The 22,037-nt window shown below is 38.1% G+C and overlaps 1 protein-coding gene across 2 annotated transcripts in view; it reads right to left on the bottom strand.

Moving 5' to 3' along the window:
- Nucleotides 1-22,037, bottom strand: part of ZNF385B (zinc finger protein 385B) — a 172,858-nt gene that overhangs the window by 121,196 nt on the left and 29,625 nt on the right. Inside the window, exon 2 of one of the 2 annotated variants that reach the window (XM_074594782.1) lies at nt 19,945-20,247. In XM_074594782.1, coding sequence (XP_074450883.1) covers nt 19,945-20,245 — 301 coding nt within the window. In that variant the 5' untranslated portion in view covers nt 20,246-20,247. Of the gene's footprint in view, nt 1-11,303; nt 12,401-19,944; nt 20,248-22,037 lie in introns of those variants that run through there. The other variant, XM_074594783.1, reaches the window with a different exon arrangement.

Genomic DNA, 22,037 nt, shown 5'->3' with positions numbered 1-22,037 from the left:
TCTGCAGCTAAAAGGAACAAAGTCACAGGAAAGCACACCACATTTTTACTTCACTGTAAAGAAATATCAGTTCTAAACTCTGACACTAAAAGGAAAATACAGAGAAGGGGGAAAAAATACTACCATGTGATTACATAAAATTTCAATTTAGACTACAAGAATGTAAGATGATGTTTCAGAAAAAACAGTAACCGACCTTGGGTAACTACTTAACTTCAGTGGGGGGAAGCATAGGGAGGGCTTACCCAGCAGGAAAAAAAGCAGGCAATTCAGGAGTGACCAACCTTCCCAGACATTCAATGATGCGCAGGAGAGCAGAATTCTACTACTGTTTTAGTTTGAGCATTTCTACTTTACAAAACAACCTCCTTTTTTAATTCAAACCATGCTGTGATTTTCAGTTCTTAAAATACAAAGCGGCAACATACATTTGGATTTGTTCACAAACAGCAGTCTCAAATCCTGAATACAGGTATACATATGGATCAGGGGTCATCCTGACGCAGAAGTGAGAAGAGCTTAGACAAAGGTCAAGTCTGCAGACGATACAGGAATTACAGAAATGAAAAATTAAGCAATACTTAAATTCATACAGCTTTCTCACTCCCACTTCTGTGGAAGAAAGTCTGGTATCAGGAAAAAAAAGCCACGTTCTGGCAGCACACTCTTTGGAGTCAGAAATTCTGAACACCAGTATTAGAAAGATTAGTATTATGTATTACAGTCACAGGCTTAAGAGCAAGCCTGTTAACAGTGACATCTTGACAAGACAGTTTTGTGCAACTAAACTGTAAGCATTTTACCTTAAGTAAAACAGGAAGGAATTAGTCATCCAAATAAATTAGTATGCTTACACCATGCTTCCACTCTTAACCACAAACTACAGAAAACGATCTTTGTGGATAGATGGATGTGGGTGATGGGGACACGCTCCAAAGGAGTTAAAGACACCCCAAGGATAATAGTCTGAATATAACACTGTATGATATTGTCTCTAAACAATCCCAAGGAAGTGGGAAAAAGACCATGGCTAATGGGCATGCCTGTCAGGTACTAGTGTACCTAAAAAGATAAAGACTCAACAAAATTATTTACGTGGTTAGATTACAGATATTCTTAGTTCCAAAACTTCAGGTAAAACCATAAGAAAACATCCGTCAGGCAAACCACGTATACGGTGTCTTTACAAGCTGGTTAGGAAATAGGCAGAAGATTCTGTATTCCCCATTTCCTGTGTCTTCACTGAAGGTATGCTTTAGATAAATAAAAGCTTTTGAAATTAATACCAAGAAAATTAGGCGAAATGATGAGCACACATCATATAAAGGAAACAGGACTAAACCAACACCACCCCAATTCCAATGCTGATATTAAGCTTCATGCATTTGCAAAAAAAAATTATGTAACAATCAGTAAGGTAACTTTGGGTGACAAAGGTCCCCACACACCCTGGATGGCATCAAGAAGTAGGCATAGAGCTGCCGCATAGCTGCCTCTCAGTATTTAACATACAGTTTTAGAAATGGAGGACAAACTCTACAGAAGAGCAAAACAAGCAGTGGATGCCATAAGGAAGGGATTTGACTTGCGAAACAGCTGTCCTTTCACAAGTGCTCACTGAGAAAAGCTTGACCCTGCCAGCTAAAAATTAACTGGAGGAGAGAAAAAGTCCAGGAAAATCTTGAAAACTTGATGCTAAGAAAGAGAGCTTTATGAACTTGGTTCTGGTTGAAAGAGTATTTGTTACTGTTAAGAGTTTGTTGTGTAGACTTTAAAAACCAGGACCCAACAGTCCACTGTTGTGAAGGGAAAGCTGTCATTCTGATTCATCACAGAGTCACTGAGACCACTTATGCAAACCAAGTTATTAAAAGAAAAAACTAACACATACTCTTTTCAGATGTTACATGATCTGTGTTTGTAATTGCACACTTAATACAAACTTTAAATCAAGCTTCCTTGCCATTTTAAAAGGAGAATGTATCTAATAATAGGGGTTCTGTAATAGCAGGGAAGAAAAGGCACCTCCTGGCTCATAATTAGAAAATTCAAATTGGCAGTAAGATGCAGTTCTTAACTGCAAAGGTAAAGGGTTATTTAAACAACTCAACAGTGTAGCAAGTAAATTCATCACATCCAGAAGTCCTTAAATTGAACTTGGATGTGTCTCTAAATAATGTGTTCTAGTTCAATTGCAGATTTACTGGACTTAACAGTAAGCACTGGCATGTTCAGGAAAGCAATTTCTTCCACTGAAGGAATTAATGCTTGAGATTATTTTGTCTGGTGGTGTACAGGAGATAAGGCTTGGTGATTCCTTTGGCCCTCAGAGTCTATGAGCCCCAGCGGATGCACCAATTCTGATTTTGTTTATACTAGAAGAGTCAGGCTAGACCATACATGGCTTACAAATTTGTTGGCTTCCAAATTTCTTGGTAACAAGTTCGCTTTGATTAGTGTAACAAGACGATTTTTCTCATTATTTTCAGTTAATTGTTAGTTGTCCCTTCAGACTTCACTCTGGCAGCTGTTTGCTCCACACCACAACAGTACAGTCATGTTCTACTAACGTTCAGCAACAAGATCAAAGGGGGGAAAAACAAAAGAAAAAAGAGGCCATTTCTACGAGATTGTGGATTCCTCAAAGAGTCCTCCACTGTGTGTCTGCACCGTTACGGGTTGTTGCTGCTACAACCACATAACACCTGAAACCTTGAGTTTGCAACACAATTTCTACTGACCCTCGAACTCTATTAAAGTTAGGCAATAAACAACATGTTCATGCAACAGATGGCCTAGAAAATAACAGAGTGAGTAAAGGGATTTCAATTTCAGGATAGGTAGCATATTTACAGTAGCACATCAGTTTCTTGCAGATTATCACCATTCACCTACCTACTAAAACCTGCTATTTTGACACATTTTAGGATACATTATTTCTAGCTACATGTTTTTGACCACTCAAGACAGAATATAAATTGCCATTTTTTCACCCAGATTCCATGCATGCTCCCCATCTCGTACACGGGCACCTCATCCAGTCTTTTTAAACTCCTCGTTTTTTCAGCAGTATGCCTTTGCAAAAGGCAGATCGCTGTTGAACCAACACCACACATCCTCTTTCAGAGAGGCTGGATCATCTCCCTTCTGCTTAGTGCGCAGCTGTCGGTTCTGAGAATGATAACCCCTCGGACAGGATGGATGAGACTCCGAGCAGTCAAACAGCCTGCTAATTGCCAGCCAGCACAAAGAACACATTCCTGCTCTCCACTTCGTAGTTATTCAATTAATGGACGACAATTTCTGTGATTAGAATTCTTACCTTAGTTATCTAAAGCAGTTAAAGTAACTTTGATGCATTGCATTGACCTTTGCAAAGGGAAGACTTGAAGGAGCCAGGGTAGCGTGCTGGCTATCTATCAAAGCAACCCCAGGTTCTCAAATGAGGAAAACAGCACAAAGCAGAAATACTTTAAAAGTATAGATAGATTCGTTTGCCCAATTCATCCACTGACTTACAGTCTGGATAATCATAACAAATATTTCTGAAGCAATACTGTAAAAAGCTGGGAAAATAACTGCATTTAGTCTAAGACAGAAGGTATGTGTGTCTCATTCCGTCACCTCCCAATAATTTAAGCAAAAAATAAGCACATTATGACTGTAAACATGGCTTGTCTTTGCCAGGGTAGATGTCCAGTGCAATAATGTGCAACAGATGGGATCATTATCCACTAAAACCTGCTCTTTCCTTCTGCCATTGGAGTCTTGATATAAAATGCAATTGAAATCTATAACTTCAATTTCAAATAGGTCTTTAAATTTCAGTTATGCTTGGTATTCAACAAATTAAAAACCCTTCAAATATATTTCTTGTACATAAAAGACCACCACGCAAAGAAACCTACATCAACAATTAGAGAACTTAACAAAGCTTCTCTTCAAAAGAGGCTTCAGTAAAGGTGTCTGGAAACCTCACTTGAAAGAATGAATAAAAATCAAATCATCTGACAAAAATATTGTTTATAAAGCTATTTATAACCTTTTGATTTTTTTTTATTTAATAACATGCCTATTATGCATAAAATGGACTTCTGAGGATAAAAACCAGTTTGGTACATTAAATTGTGTTTCTGAACACAGGTAAAAAGGTGAAGTACACCATATTTATTCAAATATTAGCCTCTTGCTATAAAGTGACACAAAATCCTTAAAAAAATTAAAATGTTTGTGCATTTCTTCAGAACTATTTTTCTGATGAACCGTGCTCTTCCTCAAAACAAATTTTCTCCACAAGGATGTCTCCACAAAAAATGTTTTAAACTAAAAACCAAAAAAACCCACCCCAAAATACACCACAGTATTCTCACTGTCTAGTCATCTGCCTCTTCAGCTATGATCAACTTCACTTCCAGTTTACAAACACCACTGATGGGGGCAAAACCCTTGGATGCTTCAGCATCCCCCACCTTCTGGGGCAGACTACTGCACTGCTGCACACCTTGCATTAGCTTCACTTTCTGCAGGCAGGAAAATAAGGGAACGGATCAAACTAACAGCCAGAAAGTGAAAAACAGAACAACAACAAAAAATAATCAAAATCCAGGGTGCACCTCCTCAAGTAGTATTTCTTTAGGCCTACCCCAAAAAATATCGTGTATTACTTTTCATCTTGATTTAATGCAACCTTTTTTAAGATGGAATTTTCAATAGACAGAAGTTGTATGTTCTTCTGCTCCAATTCAAACTCCTGTTCATGAACCATACGCAAAAAAAACAGTGAACGCTTACACTAATGTTTAACCTTAGGTGCACGATTAATCATCACTGAAGTCTCAGATAAAGTGCACGTGTGAGGGGAGCTGGCCCTTGAAAGGTCTGGAACACCCTTACTCCAGCCATGTCGCTGTTTCATTTCATGCATCAGGATGCAGCAACGACTTCTGCTCCCACAAATTCCTTCCTCTTATTCTAATGTACTTCTTGAGTTAATTAGTACATCATACTTAAACTCTAAGCCAAATCTCTCCCTCTTCACCACCAAGCCCATTAACATCTTTCCAGCAAGCGAGCATGCGCATGAAAGAGAGGGGAGGAGAGGACACGTGTTTAGGTTGCAGAGCACCTTCAAGAGCGTGGAAATCCCAAGGAGCTTTTATCTGTTCTTACAATAGCTCATTCTGGTTTGGCCCATTTCTCAGAAGGCTCCAGTAAACTTGGGCTTGATCAGTGAATAAATATCATGTTGTGAACAACATGATAGTTTTGGGTAAAAGCTGTTCAAACTATTTGACAAATATTTACAAACCCAGTATGTGTTTACAAATGTAAAGTTACAATTATACAGCTGTACTTAGCAAAACACGTATGAAATTATGTCAATTCAAAGAGGGTTTTTTTTGTAATTACTTAATAGTTTGGATACATATTTCAAACTAATCTTTGCATAAGTCATACTTTTCTCATTTTTACCACTTCTTCGCTGGTGGGTATCCTGATAGAGAGGAACAGGCTGTTTCTGCCTCTTAAATGAATAATTGTTAGTCAACTATATGAAGCACTAAGTACCCAACACTGACTATTTGCAACAAAAATCTAAAATTTCGGAATTCGTAAAGTATTTAAGCAAACAGCTTTGTCACCCAGGTATTCACAGGTGAGTTTTTCTTTACAAAGCATAACCAGATTACAGACTTAATTCATTAGCTGCTGCTAAATTATTACTTTATTGATTTGGATTTTAAGCTTCATTGATTGTCCAGTTGAGAAACATTATCTACAGAAGGATACCAACAGCATGGATACCATGCAATAACAATAACATCCAGAGTAGAAGTCTAGTATGCAATTAAGAGAACAATGTCAACTCAAATATCTTTTTTCCAGCAAAAGCAATCTGAAGTAATCTCTAAAACAAAGTCATTTGACTTGTTTGTTTTGAGGAAGGAGGGGAAAAAAAAAAGATATTTTTCCCTCAAAGGAGAAATTCTTATTAGAGAGGAAAAATTATTAAAATGAGCAAGTGTTTGCAAATGACAAACAAAATGAAGAAGGGACAACAATATTTTTACTTGTTTCTGCCAATTTTTTCCTTGTTTCTGTCAATAGTTATTAACAAAAAACTGGTACTACACCACTTTCATATAAGCATTCTTTATAATCACGTCTACAAAAAACCTGATGATGATTCATGATGATTTAATCCCCATCAAATAAACTTCTGGTGTTCCTGTTTTGGCTTTTCGGAAATTCTGTGCCCTGCTCACCAGCCAAAGTGACTGAAAAGCTTAAATCTTTTTTTTCCAGAAGTAACCTGGGTACACAGGTGCTGAGCACTATTTATGTTTCCTTAAAAAGAAGTTGCTACAATGATTACTCAGAGGATGGATTTTTAATATTCAGGACCTTACTAGAGACGTATCAGGCTTCAATGGTATCACTAACAAAGCTGGCCACAATACACTAATTGCAATTCCTAACAATAACCTTCAGTTCTTTCCAACTAGTCTGCTTCTCTTGATGAAGTGATTTCTGTGACTCTTTATCCAGATGTGCCACTCTAAAGCCTAGAAATCTTCCTCACCTCTTTATTTTCTCCATGTTCCATTTAGTTGTGTTCTGCTGATAAAAAAAAGCCTCCTTTTCTGTTCATATTTAAATGCTCAGTCCCAGAACTATGGTTTTATTCTACCTATTGTGAAACAAAGCATTTCAGGATGTGATTACTGCAAACACCCTAGGCTGAGTGAGAGGAGATGGCACATATGTGAAAATTTTGAATCCAGTTTGAGCATCAAGAGAGACAATTTTAAGGACTTCCTTCATGGATTTCTTCCCTTCCTCTCTCTGCTTCCCCTACTATGAAGTATCCTAAAGCAAGAAAATGGAGGCCCCTGGGTGGAAGTCACAAACTTCCAGGCAATATGGTCTGATTTCTAATTATGTCATTACAGAATGCTTGAAGAGAGCAAAAGGGAAACCAGGACACTAGGGACCTGCTCCTTCTGTCTCTTCTACTACCTCAGTAAAAGTATAAATATTACCTAAGTGAAAAGCTAACAAAACAAAAAAATCCAAAAAAGGACACACAACAATAACCACAGAAGTCCCTAGACCTAGAAACATCCTTTAATCACCTGGACACAGATTACGTACGCCATCCAGAGCAACCACATACAATTAACAAGTGGTATCACCAAACCCACCATATCACAAATTCTTGTCCAGGCACAAGTCTGACCCTTTCACAGGCTGCCTACCAGGAAAAGTTTTGTCCACTGAGCTCTCACGGTCATATCCTTTCCCTCAGGTAGCTCTTGTAACACACTATACAAATTTGAAAAATCTCAGTCCTTAAAGAAGCTGTATTTCTCTGTTCACAGAGTATTAAAAAAAGACTTCCTCATCTCCTCCTAAGATCTGCGCTGCTCAATCACAGACAAAAAAACTTTTTCAGGATAGGTCTTGGACCTACCCAGGGCTAAGGAATTTAGCCTTTCATTTGCTGTAACTGCTGGTGTTAATACAAAAGCACTCCTCTTACATCCGTACAGATCAAAAAATACCCTGCTTTTCTCACTTCCAGAAAAAAATAAAAAATATCCTTAGAGGAACAAAAAAAGGGAAGTTACTCAGTTCATTTTCCCTTCAAAGACATGTTATGAGCACTGCTTAGAATTCTACAGAACAGAAAGCATATGAAAAAACACAATTTCTTGGCTGAACATTCTGGGTGAGACCTACAGAACATCTCTGGCTCTTTAGCTTACAGTCAGGGAAAAACATATATAAACTCCAGCCTCAGCAGCAGGGCTTCAACAGGGCTGAACTACAGTCTCAATTTACTCAGCTCCTCTGGCAGACATCATCAGTGACCTTCACTAAAAAAAGGCAAATTCAAGATTTCCACAAAGAGCTTGGCTAGACTCAGGACGCAAAGTCAAGTGATCAGCATGGAATTGCTCACAACCCTGTACCACTTCCCCAATCATTCTCTCCTTTTAGCTTACAGCATCCTCTTCTCCTTCAGAGTCTCCTTGTACGTAACCTTGCAGTAGTGAAGCAGCTATCCCCCAAACCCTCTCAAACTCCAAAAGATCACCATATATTAACACTGATGTCTTCTAAAATGGAAGAAATTCAAACTATGGTGCCACTTGATAATTGATAATCTGATATAGAAATGGCTCTTGGAAACAGGAGAGCTCCCCACGCAGGAAGGAAAGTTTTGTCCAGTGTAACAAACACACCAGATCTTCCTTCTTGCTTTACCTACCAATGCGAAATGGCAGAAGGGGAAAAATGCAGAAATAAAGACACTTGGAAGAGGATGCAAGATCTTTGAAGCTGAAAGCACCTTACAGACAACAACATCTTGGAACAAAGGACTAGCCAGCTTGAAATGTGACAAGCTTGTATTCATAGCGATAAAAAGCATGGATAAAAAGAATCCCAAAAAGAATTAAAGGACAAGGAAAGGTATTCTAGCTCAAGCACTTAAAGAAATAAAACAAGTTTTATGTGTCATGGGAGTGACATATCACACATTGTTTTCCAAATGTTCAAAACAATATTTTCTGCCTGGTAGCCTTCAAACACACGCTGAAGAATAGCAAGCAAATTTATTCAAAGGTCCTAAAATGACAGAAATCTTTGTTTATTTCAAGCTTTATAAAAAACAAGCTGTCAGTCTGCATCTATTTCGTGACTACAGGATGATCCAAACAACACAGCTTTGAGAAAGGAGCTTTGTTGTAATGATGCCCTGCTGCACCTTCCAAGCGTCTTTGACAAAGAGCAGTAGCCTCCATAGCTGCTGCTTCTCTTCCTCCTCCATGATGATGGAACAACAAAAAATTGGTACACCAGCTTAAGTTTACTTCTTAAGTAAGCTTCTGGAAGCTACAGCCTCCAGCTTCTTTCCCAGGAAGGCATAAGAGTAGCTGGTCACAATCTCTCCTCAGCACTTCAGAGAAGAAACATTAACAGCTCTAGAGCCCACCACGTTTCACACAAAATGCAATGTCAAATTTTGCCCCTTGCAGGCAGAACTGAGCAAAGCAGCAAATACTGTGTCATAAAAAAATGCTTATTGCAGGATCCAGTCAGAAGTACGGAGACCTATATTAAAAGCAACTCAACTTAAAATTATCTAATATACAAGAGAGATTAATGTAAACTGGACAAAGTAACCCAAGTGAAACCTAACAGTGCACAACGTTAACCACCTTAATCTTTCACTACGGATAGCTGCTAGTGAGGAACAGTCAGCAATCTGGCAGAGTTAGAATGCCCTCTTCCAAGAATGAAACACAGATAAAAAAGTTGACTCATCAATTTATGAATTATATGTATTAAAGGAGATTTTACAAAGGTATTTACTAACAACTTATGTTGACTCCTATAGATTTCCAAAGAAAGAGCAACCTTTGGAATGTGTTCTAAAGTTGCTTTCTAAAAAGCATCTCCTGAATATTTAGGGTGCTTCATATACATTTTTCAAGTATATTTTGTCCTTGATCATTAAATAAGCACACAGAGCAAATTAGCTTCGAGGGATAGTAATTTTCCACATCATGAGAAAAAGCTTATTGCAAAGCGATTATAAAACTCTTTATGAAGTCTAAAAAGGTGACAATGAATTTAGTAATTTTATGTTATGAATGACAAATGCATGCTTACAAATGTTATCTGAAAGAGTACAACAAAATAACTCTAAAATGCTATCAGAAATGTGAGTCTTTTAGGTTACTGGGGAGAATTTTACTTTATTAGGGTCTCCCTAGAATCCCCACTACAAACTGCATTTATGTTGCCTTTTTTTTTTTTTGACAGGGGGGTGCTCTTTTGGGTTTTTGTTTGTTTTTATCTCCAAAGAACACCTTAGCAGAAGCTATCAGCTTTGACAGAACACCAAAATTCTGGCACTGAACCATAAATTGACCATTACCATAAAAAGAACTGCTAAATGAGAAACCATGTGCTGAGTATAAAACTAATTTCATGCTTTCAAAAGCACACAGTGGCTTCTAGCAAGATAGTGGCCCTGGGACTTGGAAAGACAGATTGGCTAATACAAATGGTGTGTGTGCTCCTGATGCAGTCTGCTTAGCCAAGCTTTACATGTACTGGCAGTAAATGGAAATTCTCGAATCTTCTGTCAAACAAATACACACTTATCTATAACTTTAGAGCTGAAAGCTATAAAACAGCTGCCTCATAAATATATTTAGCAGGAAAACACATGAGCTGTCCTAGTTCCTCATAAAAAAAAAAAACCCACAGCAGTCTTTACATAGTAAGCACAGAAATTCCTATAGCAAGCAAGAAAAACATTTTTAATAAAAGAAGGAAAGATGCTGAAAAATATTTATTAAAAAATTACTATCAGCAAATGCAAATATAATCATAGCAGGTCTCACCACAAACTAAACATATTAGCAGAACAGAAATGCTTAATAAGTAACTCAGTTGAACTATTTCTTTGTGTTCTGCTATAGGTGAAATTCTCGATAAAAAACTTTTTTTTTTTTTAAACACATAGGTACAAAGTCTATTTAGTTTGTGATAATGCTTCTTTTGAGCTTAAAGATTTACTACTAGAACTTCACGGGCTACCTTTCGCACACTACCTGTTCCCTTAAATAAAACTTACTGCACTAAATCTCAAATTTAACTGGTTAGGGAGAAGCAACAGTAATTTTATACCCTTCTCAAAGCAAGCTGTCAGTGCAAATGAATTACTGGAAGCTATCCTGGGCATGACAGGTCATAACTTTTAATATTAACAATGACAGGCATACGCAAGATGTCAAATCCAGTATATCCAATTTATTTCATTCTTTACTTTCTTAGTTTATCTGGAGAATCCGACAGCTCTTGTGTTTTATGTATCATTATAACTATACTTTGAGATTTAACAAGCCAGAAAGCAAGCTCTGGGAAGAGGTATTTAGTCACACTGTTAATTAGCTTCTTTCTCTAACAATAACACAGCATCACTGACATGTTCCAAAAACATTTAAAATGCATAGGAAGTCACCTACTGGAAAGATGCCCTCTACAAACAGCAAGCAAGGAAAAGGAGCTTGCCACATATTTAGAGTTACTTTTAACACTGAAATAAGAAGAGAAGAAAAATATGCATTATATGCCTTGCCATTTTGTTACCCTTTCCAGTGGAATAACTAAAAACCAGATGACATGCACACAGAAATAATGCCAAACATGTAAGCATCCACTCTTAATATATCATATCACAAAGCAATTCAGTGAAGTTTAATAATAAAAAAAATCACGCTCACCTCTACTGGGAAGTCCACTCCACATTATGGCAATACTATTTAAGCAGCTTAAACAGCAAGCAAGTCACATAAACAAAACTTCCAGTATGTGACCAATATGATCTACGGTGCTACAGAGTCTTGGCTCCAGCCCTGATCATCTGTGTGACAGTACACTGTTATACCAGTGCAGCCTCAAACCTTCCCAGATGCCGGCTTATTGCATTGCTCATTGAAAATCCTTCACACGCTGGCAACATTTTAGGGAAGGACAAGCACACTCTGAGTCATTTGTAAAGAAAGCAAAGCAATTTCAGTTCTGTATCTTCATGCGTACTGAAACACAGAGCACTGTCAAAGTAGAAGTCTGAGGTGAATTTATGCTGTGAAACAGGCAACCCAAGCCTTCATTATCAATGCATGGGATCAGCTACAGTGATCAAATTCAAACAAACCATTAAAAAAAAAAAAAGATACGATTATGAAAGGCTGTACAGATTCAGCTCCAAACCACACAGAACGAAGAATCATCTATCTAGACTGTGTAAATGTTAAAAATAGCTCTGTCTTTTCTACAACGAACACAAGACAGAGGAGAATCAGTAGCCTGTATTCTGATGAGGTTCATTATTGAAAAAAAAATCCAGCAATAAAAATTAACGATTCCTTACAGCTTTTCTAAATAAGATTAATTTACAATTATGCAAATGAAAAAATAAGTACTTTTTAACCACATAACAGACAAAGTCTCTTATACATAAACAAACAGGATATGTATTAAAGAGAAGAATAAATATTTGGATGAAAAATTTTAGAATACTAACCCAGCAAAGATCTGTACAGTCCAGCAGATTAAGTATTTGTACAAAAAAAAAATATAAAAACATCAACAACTAAAAGCATGACATTACATGACCAATGCCTTCATCTTTCAAAAACAACAATAATTTTTCATTACTTACTATGAAAAATCTCCATGGCTTATTAAATTCATGCTCTTCCCACTCCCACACAGACTTCCCACTATGTAAATCTTTTTGTCTTTTCAGGTAGTTCATACGTTTTCTTTCCCAAAAAAGGTAAGAGGGCATGTGTCGCTGTGCACACTCACACCCACAGAGATACACAGTATAATAAGAATCAGATGTAATCACGAGTAGGTTAAGTTTGCAACGAAACAGAAAGACACAGGAGTTTTTATTCTAATACCTGCACAGTTATCCAAATATACTACTGTGTCATAAGACAACTATGAGAGAAATTTTGGCAGGATTGATCCCAGATGAGGATACTTACCATACAAGAGAGAGTATCTGATTTACTTTTGCAAGATAAAAATAATAAAAATATCTGACTTTATTTTTTTTTCAGTCATTTTTATACAGAAATCACTGTTGGAAACGTGCACTGAATAAAAATGACGACTCTGCATTTACTACTCCCTTTTCATCTCATCTGCCTACACCTGTAAACCGTGGATCACATCCTTCAGAGAGACAGTGAAGAAGCCCTTGCAACAACACAAACTCAACTCATTTCAGTAGCTCTCCAGACCATTGCCCGCCCTGTTTAAACGACAAGAGAGACCCCCCCCCATGCCAACCTGAGCTGAAGATGTGTCATCTCCACTCCTGCAGCCATTCTCAGGTTGAAATCAGGGCTGGTGAGCAGCTGTATTTTTGGCCCTAGACTCTAGAATATCTGATGTCTTAAATGTTGGTTCTCTACCACAGCATAACTGCCCCTGACGACAGGTTAAACTCTCCAAGGAGGAATTTTGCAGAGTTTTCATATGAGAATATATTAATGAAAGCTAGTCGCAATGAGTGCCGACTGTGGTGGCCAATTTTCTTTTTGAAACTCTAGCCCGCTCCACCCAAAGCACCACCTGATATAAACTGGTTTTTTCAATACTAGCCACATACTCCATTTGTTTCCTTACAAATGTCATTCATGTGCTCCCCACCTCCAAGAGAATGTATTTGAGGCTACAAATTAATAATTGGTCTGATAACCTTTACTAACTTCAAAAAAGGTTGGGTTTTCTTTTTGCCATTAGGGAATTTTTGAATGCTTTGGTCTAATGCAACTTGACAATTACTTAAAAACAACCAACCTCAATGAAACAATAATTTTCCTTTTTTTTTTTTTTTTACTTGAAGACTACCAGTAAGTACACATATAATCTACTTATTATTTTTATGAATTTACCAGTACTTTCACAGTGCAGATACTTAAACACAGAACAAATTGTTATAGATACAGTCTGTAGTTATTAACAAACAAGAAACCACCTTTAATGCCAGCTCTGTCCCCTAATATTAACTCTCATCATCATCGTTTTGTAAGGAGCATCAAGTGCACCAAAACAATATAATAAAGCCCCTTAATTTCAGAGCAGCTAATCACGACTGCTGTAAAAGAAAAACAGCAATCACTTCTCAGAAATACATTTCATGTTGTAAGAAAAATGTTAACTTATGTTACATTACATATTTCTTAAATTGGGGAAGATAGTCAAGTGAGGGAAAGTATGTGGAACTGTCTACCAAATACATTCTCATTCAAAAAACCACTGAGTAAGAAAAGAAGCCAACACACCCCGTAGTGAGAAGCGAAAATACTCAGTTTCTCAACAACTCGCTATTTAAGTTGCATTACAAGAATGTAACTCTTAGTTATTTACTTATTATTATATTGGAGAAAGGTAATAGTTTTGCTTTTTATCAAGAGAGTCTAATCTTTTCCAAATAGACTAGCAATATAGGACAGCAAACTGGGGAGCACCTCCCTTTCACATGTGGGGCAGAAGGAGGAAGCCCCAAGACGTTGCTCCACTTTGTGCCCCCACGGCAGCAGCTTTTTTCCAAACTGCTTTCGAAAAGGTTGGGCTGTAGGCAGCAAATGTGGAAGGCAGAACAAGTGGTGACCTTCCACAAGTCTACAAAAGGTTTTGGATTAATACAAGAAAGAGTAAGCTCACAATGCTTTCTAATATCCTTCTCCTCTTCTCTAGAGTCTTCCACACCAATTCTACAGCTATGCACGCATTTACCAGGGCACAGCTCACAAACTTCTTCAAGATACTTTTGGTTGCTACTTAGCATTCCTCTGAGTACTTGGTAGAATAACTCATAAAGATCTTCTGTAATAAAAGTCAGATTATCCTTGTTCTTTTTTTTAGAAAAATTAAAGACAAACATTGATAAGGAATTTGAGGACCTAGATCAAGAGCCTTAAAGTAAGCAAAAATTCTGTTCTCCATTAAGTTGGCACAAAGCAGTCTTAGATGGCAACTAAGCTACCTGTCAGAAAGCTAGTGTCGGCCCAGCTAAGGATTCAAACTTACATACAAAGACCTCCATTTAGGATCAGATTCTTCTGACAATTAAAAGCCAAGGAAAAACTCCACTGAAATCCAAGTAATGCACTGCAGTTTCATTCTGTTGTAACAGACCATGGTTTAATCCTGCACCGACCTCGTCACCTGGCAAGGTAATTTCTTTACAGTTTCATTTAAAAAATAATTTAAAAAAAAAAAATCTTCCTCATATGCAGCAGGCCAAAGGTGGGCATGTGGATTTAAGGCTAGCTGGAATATTTTCAGAATAATTTCTCAACATCTACCAGTAGTCAGTTTTACTTTTTGACAGAAAGACAAAGTCAAATGCTTAGAAAATAAATTATTAATCTAAATTAGATGTTTAAGAAGGTCCTTTTCATTTGACACAGCTGAAGACACTATTCACACTTCCTAACTCTACACATTTGGCAAACTAATATGCAAGTTAGTTATATAGTCCACGGATCCTTTGAGGGATAATTCTGAGCACTTCAATTGTAAGCCTCCCTGCCTCCATTAACTTGAAAGGCTGCCTAGACTGCCAATTTATGGCATTGCACAAGGAGACAAAGCCGTTCTAATCTCTCTTGCCAAAAGTAAAGAAAATCCACCTTCTCCATACTCTCTTGTTCTCCTCCCATGTCCAAGATTGCTGTTTTACCTTCTCCCTTGAACTAGCATTACCAGGCCCTTTCTGTGACCTGATTTAAATCATGAACACAACAGAAGTCTAGTCATTTACGTATTTATTTTGCTAGTTTAACAAACTCCTGGCTGTCATTGCTGTGAGCCAGATCACACGACTGTGCATTAATCATTTCTCAGGAAATCATCCTGTGATTATTTCCTCAGTATGACAGGGGAACCCATTAACTTGCAGGACTGTTTCCTACAAAGAGGCACGGCACAGGGGCCCACAGCATTTCCAAAACTGGCCTGCAAGGTCCGACATTTCGAGAGCAAAAAGGCAAAGCTGCTACCAGAGTACACTGCCAGAGGACTGACGTCCCAGTCTCACTTTCAGCCAAACCTGCAGACAGATCTTCAAACTGGCGTTTATGAGTGGCATCTGGACCCTCAACCACATTTGCTGTTTAAAACACCCTAGGACCCAGGAGAAGTGATTTTGCTTTGCCCACTTCTAGAATTTGGGCACGTTCTGTAACAAAAATTAAACTACCCTACCCATTTCCAGGGATCTGTGAAATTTGGACTTTGATAGGTATTTCTAGTACACTCCCTGTTAGAACGGCAACAGCCGCTCCCATGTAGGCACGGGGGCAACGGAGAGAGAACCAGGACGCTCACCAGCAGGTACCACCCCAGGGAGCAGGCAATGAGAATCTGCGGAGCAAAATCGGTGTCGTCTCCAAACGAGAACCGGGAGGAATATAACAAAGTCATCCACAAAACCGGCCGCAGCAGCTATTAACAACCAACTGGCTGTTCTCCCCACAGATAGCTTGCTTAATAAAAAAGGCTTCAGAAAACCATAACGAGAGGCCGAACCAGGCAACAAACCCCACGGCGGCGGCTCCTCGGCTGGATGGCCCGGGCTGCAGCGCCACCTGGTGGGAGCCTGGCGGCCCCGCAGCCAGCGCTCCCTCCCGCCTGCGAAATGCTGCCCCCTCCTGCCTTTAGCTCCTAAACAATTAACTCATTAGCTAGCTGTTAGCGGACGAGGAGGCAAACAATCTTTAGTTAGTCGGGTTCGCGCCGTGCTCTCAAAACCGGTTCCTCCCCCTTTGAAGAGCAGATGCTTTAGCCCTTGTTTTCTGGGTGCAGGCAGCAGCAAGACACGCTGCCGAAAAGCTTTTAACAGGCCCACTCCAAAATACGTTTCCCCAAGGCTGCAAGAAACTACCCTTTCTTTTCCTGCTTATAGGAAATAACTGACATAATTTCCAATTCAACCTGCAGAAGTAAATACACACTTATTTTCCTGGAACTTCATTTATTTCCTTCTGGCAGAAGCCTGGCCGTACATCAGGTATGCTTGGCACAAGGACAAGGATGGCCCTTGGGAACGGTCTCACTGACAAACTTCAGTCTAAGCTGTAGTAACACAGGATGGGTACGAATGGTAATGAACAATCACTAACATAATCAATAGCCAAAGCTCTAACATCATGTGCAATATACTTTTCCAGTAGAATGCTGTTTTCTTCACACACAATTTTTAACACCAATCTAAAGAAAATGAAGAGTTCAACAAGTGGAGCAAATCACCAAAGCCTTCTAATTCAGTCAATTAAATTATTGATTTGATCAATATAAAGAAAAGCGACTGTAAACTTTATTTTATATGCAATTTTACTTGCTGTGAAGTAACTGAAATTGCAGGTACAGGTACAATAGCAAAATATCTTTTAGATTTCAGTAATGAGGTGGAAGAGCCAAAATAAACAAGAATCTATGTAAACAGAGTAGGCTTTTTAGAAAAATATGTTGCTAAATACCTTTTGAAATTCAATGACAATCGTACACTTACTCTAAATATAAAGAAGTAACTTTAAAGTTATCGCTAAAAAGATATTTAGACTTTAAAATATATAAAACTCCCTCATCTATACATTGTAGAGTATTGTTGCCAAGAACGGGAATACCAGTTATTGAATCTTAGTAAACTTTTCAATAGCAGTACAAGGACCATTACCTATTACTGAAAGTTACAAACAACAAATTGAGGTTGTAACTGTGAAACCCTGTGGAAGTCAACAACTAAAAGGATGCTTTATAGCAACCTGAGGCCACCTGTCATAGGGAGGACCTCAGAAGAGAATGAATATCAAAATATGTCTCATGACTCCTTTGTGTTCATCCCCATTTGGAAGAAAGTCCACTAAGTGCCAAGGAGGCTGGAGCGATGGTGCACAGATCAGTTCTGTCACACAGGATCATGACAGTTCTGGCAGGTCTGTAATCCTCGTTTCCATACTGTCAATGAATGTGTACGGTCATGTATATTTTACAGTCACCTTATTCCCCAACAGGAATATTATTAATTTCACACTCATTTTATGGAGACAGAGGAAAACTCCAGCCACAGATTAGCAGGAACCTTTGCAGAAAGCTTCCTGAGGTGTGCTCAACTATTCCCTACCTGGATCATTAGAAGGGGATGTAGTTATAACTGTGAAGTATGAGAGGGTCTATTTGCTTCCTTCACACGTGGAATAAAGTCTGTTCACTGGTGAGGTGAGATGGATATAATTGTTCTCTTACCATCTGCACAATTAATTCTGTTTACAATGTTAGCCAAAGAAATGGGAAAGGCAGGCTCCCATTACAAGGGGTGATAACACTCCAGAGGACATGGATTAAAGCTGAGCCTGGATAATGTCCATTTATAAGAAAATTAATTTCTACTTATTCTTGGAAAGTGTTCTTTTAGAAGTACGTTTCAGTAAATCTTGTTCCCATACTGGCTCTTAAGCAGTATATTAAATTGTCTATGCAACAATAATAATAATAAGCTGCCTATGCAAGGCATTTCTTTCTTTTAAATACTATGAAACCAACATCCTTCAGTTATGAAAACAGAATGCCTATTTCAATATGCATAACTAGTAAAAAACTAGAGTACAGTCTAATATAAACATCAGTGAACAGAAAGAAACATGAACTTTAACTCCTAAGCTATACAGCAACCCCAACGCATGTTTTCCAGAAAAAAAACCTCAAAATATTCTTAGTATCAGAGCATTCTTTGAGCAATGGTGCCGGAGCATCGACTGCAATCCCCACGACTGACTGCAAAGATATCAGATGCAGGGGTCCAGCTAACAAACAGCAACAGAAAACACACAGTGCAAACATTTCAAATTCGCAGAGGAATTTAAATTAACTTACAACGCCTCACAGCTATGAAGTTATTTTAAGAATGCACACAATTAAGTAATTTAGGTGTTATTCAGTAGGAATTTAATCTTTTGGACCACAGGCCTTACCCAAGTGATACCCTGTCACTCCTCGGTTCTAAACAAAACAAAACAAAACAATACCACAGACTTCAAGAAAAGTCAAATTCAGTTAGTATTAAAAATGTGGGGGGGGGGGGGGGGGGCGGGAAGAGGAAGCTTAACCCTTTAATGCTGTTTGACTGTCTTTATACAAAAAACAAAAACCCCAAAGCAAATCCCCTCATGTGGCTACTAAAAAAACCCTAATAAAATTAATAAAATTTTTTTCATGAAGACTGAGATCTGTTACTTCATCAATACCATGTGTTAATAAAGCAGCAACTTTTGCTTCTTCTAGACATAAAATGCTGCAAGTTTAAGGAATTATCTCAGAACCAGAAAAGATTACTTGCTATACTTGCTTGAGATGTAAAGAATACTTTTTAAGATCAACTTTTCTACAGAATGTCAAACCCCCATGAATTTTCTTTAACAAAATACATGGAAAGGAAGAAAAAGTCTCTATTTCAACTATCGGTAAAAACCACCCTTAAAGTGCTCTAACAAATTTTCTCCGATGCTGTTGGAACATCACAGAAAAACAATAATCCTGCGGCAAAATCCTTAAACTATGAACATCAAAGCAAGGGACCATATGGCATACCAGGACCCCTTAAAAAAAGGGAAGGAGAGTCACAACATCCTCACCCTTACAACCCTACAACATTGAATCATCTGTTCACTTTCTTATATGCATAGAGAAGATAATACTACATTTTTTTTTCCAGAATAGCTGTGAGCTGAGTCTAACACTGAAATAAAAAAAAACCAAACAACTAACGAGAAAGCACATTATGCGCTTTGCACCTTTACATTATGCACGTTAAATACGTTTTGCCCAAGCATTTGGTACCTTTGTTTTGCCCAGTGAGTAAAAAGTATTATTTCAAATTACTTCTCATTTGAATGAGAGTAATTAAAACCCAGACCACTGAAAGCAGAAACAATGAGAGGGCCAGGGCTGTAAATTCCAGCTCTCCTCCTCCTCTTCCCACCACTACACTTTCCTCAGTTTTTTCTGTTCCCATAGCATCCCTCCAGAACTTTGTTTTGGGAACAAAAGCAGATGACAAAACCAGATGACTATTTGAACCCACAACAGCTACTTTTAAAATAGACCATATCTCAACTACACAAGGCCCAACACAGCCATTAATCGTGCATTAATGCAATATTACCTTAATGCGAGTTGGCTTCACAGGAAAAGAAATACACAATTCTGAACAAGGCAAAATATTATTAACTACTAGTATTAATCTATATTAAGTTTAATGGTTATGTTGGGTGGGGAAGGTAGAGCTTAAAAGCTTCTTCAGATCTCCTGACCAAAATCCACCGTCTCATACTAATTATGTACCTGTGCTTGTACTTGCAAACAAAGTGCCAGGAGCTGTACTTGTAGGGAGCTTTCCATTATTAAGCTGCTTCACTCTTTTCAGGTGAGACTTCCCATTGTAATGAACTTGAGCTTGCGCTGCAGAGTTCAGCTGTATATTGCACACTTCGCAGAAGGAAAACAGTATCTTTTTTTTTTCTTTGCTTAATTGATAGTCCTGTCTGTCATTCCTCAGTCCTTTTTCTTCAAAGCCCCGTAGAACAACTGGTTGATTCATAATCCCATCTTCAAAGACGTGGTCAGGACTTAATGGACGCTTCATACCTACAAAGCAAACAGCCAAAATTGTTACTAGAAGCCATGCTTAATACTAAATCAGCATTTTCTTTTTTAAAATGCTATACAACACAAACCAAAGACCAGTTCCAACAAATAAGGTTCCAAATTGCAGAGGCGTCACTTAATAGAGAAATACACGCATTTGTGACACACCGCAGAGCTCAGAAATAATAAGTTGGCAATACATCACAGTCTGTGCACAACAACAACTCACAACAACTCATTATTTTGTTCTGCAAGCTCTCTATTTTAAGCAGGTTTATTACTGCATCTCTAGCATAGGTTAAGATTATTTTCAGATTCATTTTCTCCACCTCACTAAACACTGGTTCCGGAGCTGTTCACTTTCCAATGCCCATAGCAGTACCCACTGCCCCAAATATAACTATTCAACAAAAAGGATGCTGACAGAGATGTTACTGAAACACTGGAAGGCAGCAGACTGTTCAAGTGAGACTAATGAATACTTTCCACTTTTATATACACCCAAATTTTCCGCCTGCAAACGAGCATTAATATGTTGTCTGGAGTAGCCATAAATACCTTCACAATTAAAACTATTACACAGAGAAATGCCAGCTAAAAGTTAGTCTTGTGGGAGCTACACAAATACACAGTAAACAACAGTCTCTTGACAACAATCCAAGAGCCTGAAATATGTGCTTGTCCCTAAAGAATATAAACCTCATGATAAATGAGCCAAATTGCACAAAAAACAGTTTCATGGGGCGGGGGGGGGGGGGGGGGGGGGGGGGAAGTAGAAGTGTATAGGTGTGTATTTTATTTAAGGTATGCTGCTAAACCAGTAGAGAAAAAGGGGAGAGCGCTTTTTATAAGGGTGAGAAGAGTCTAGGGTAACTCAAATAGAAAATATTTCTGTTTTCTTGGCTAAACAACTTGCTGTTTACACTTGATTCTTTCCCACCACCAGCCAAATATTCTGGATCAGCAGAAGGCTGGCTCAGGGAGCTGTGCAGAAAAGCTCTTTCCAGGCAAGACTGCACCTATATTCAGCTTTTAGAAGCAAAGAGGCTTCAAATGCAAGGTCTCTTTTTCAGCCCAGGTACCAGAGCAGCAGGTCTTTGTGCATAGCCACCACTCTGCTGGACAGGAGGAAGGAGAGAGACCACACCTCCAGGCACACAAAACAAAACACAAAAGGAGTCCTGGCAATCCTACCCAAAACAGCGCAGTCACAAGCAATACTAGAACACTCCGCTCGTTACCCAGACAAGTATATTACCAGGAGAAAGTCTGTTTGGTTCTTTGGCACAGGTATGTAAACGGAAACAACTTCAGAAATAGGTTATTTAAAGACTCACTCATATGGTGGGAGGGAGTATTTCATCACATTCCTAACTCTAGCCCATGCTTAAAATTTTAATATTCGTAAAAATCCCTCCTCAAACATGATTCAGCAATCAAGGACTCTAAATAAAAAGAGTTTATAGTAATAATCACATATGTGTTTCCTATAACTGACAGTTCTGTCATCAAATAAACAAAAAATACAAACAATACATTAAGATACACATCACATCAAATATTAAAACAAAAAATAATTATTAAAAGTAATTGTCATATCCAGAAATCTAATTGCTTTTAAAAACAAAACACTAGTGATCCTGAAAACCTAGGCTAGACACTGTCACACTAAATCATTTAAGCATTAAGTATCATATTTCAAGGCAAGCAACCAAGATCCTCGACTCAGCTAAGCTTAGATGACATTTTCATCTGAAAATTTAATCTGCTTAGAGCGTTGGTATTTGTTA

Source organism: Larus michahellis, chromosome 7, assembly GCF_964199755.1.
Source record: "Larus michahellis chromosome 7, bLarMic1.1, whole genome shotgun sequence".
Classification (NCBI taxonomy): domain Eukaryota; kingdom Metazoa; phylum Chordata; class Aves; order Charadriiformes; family Laridae; genus Larus; species Larus michahellis.
Note: the sequence above shows the minus strand (reverse complement) of the source record. Positions and strands in the feature narration are given on the sequence as shown.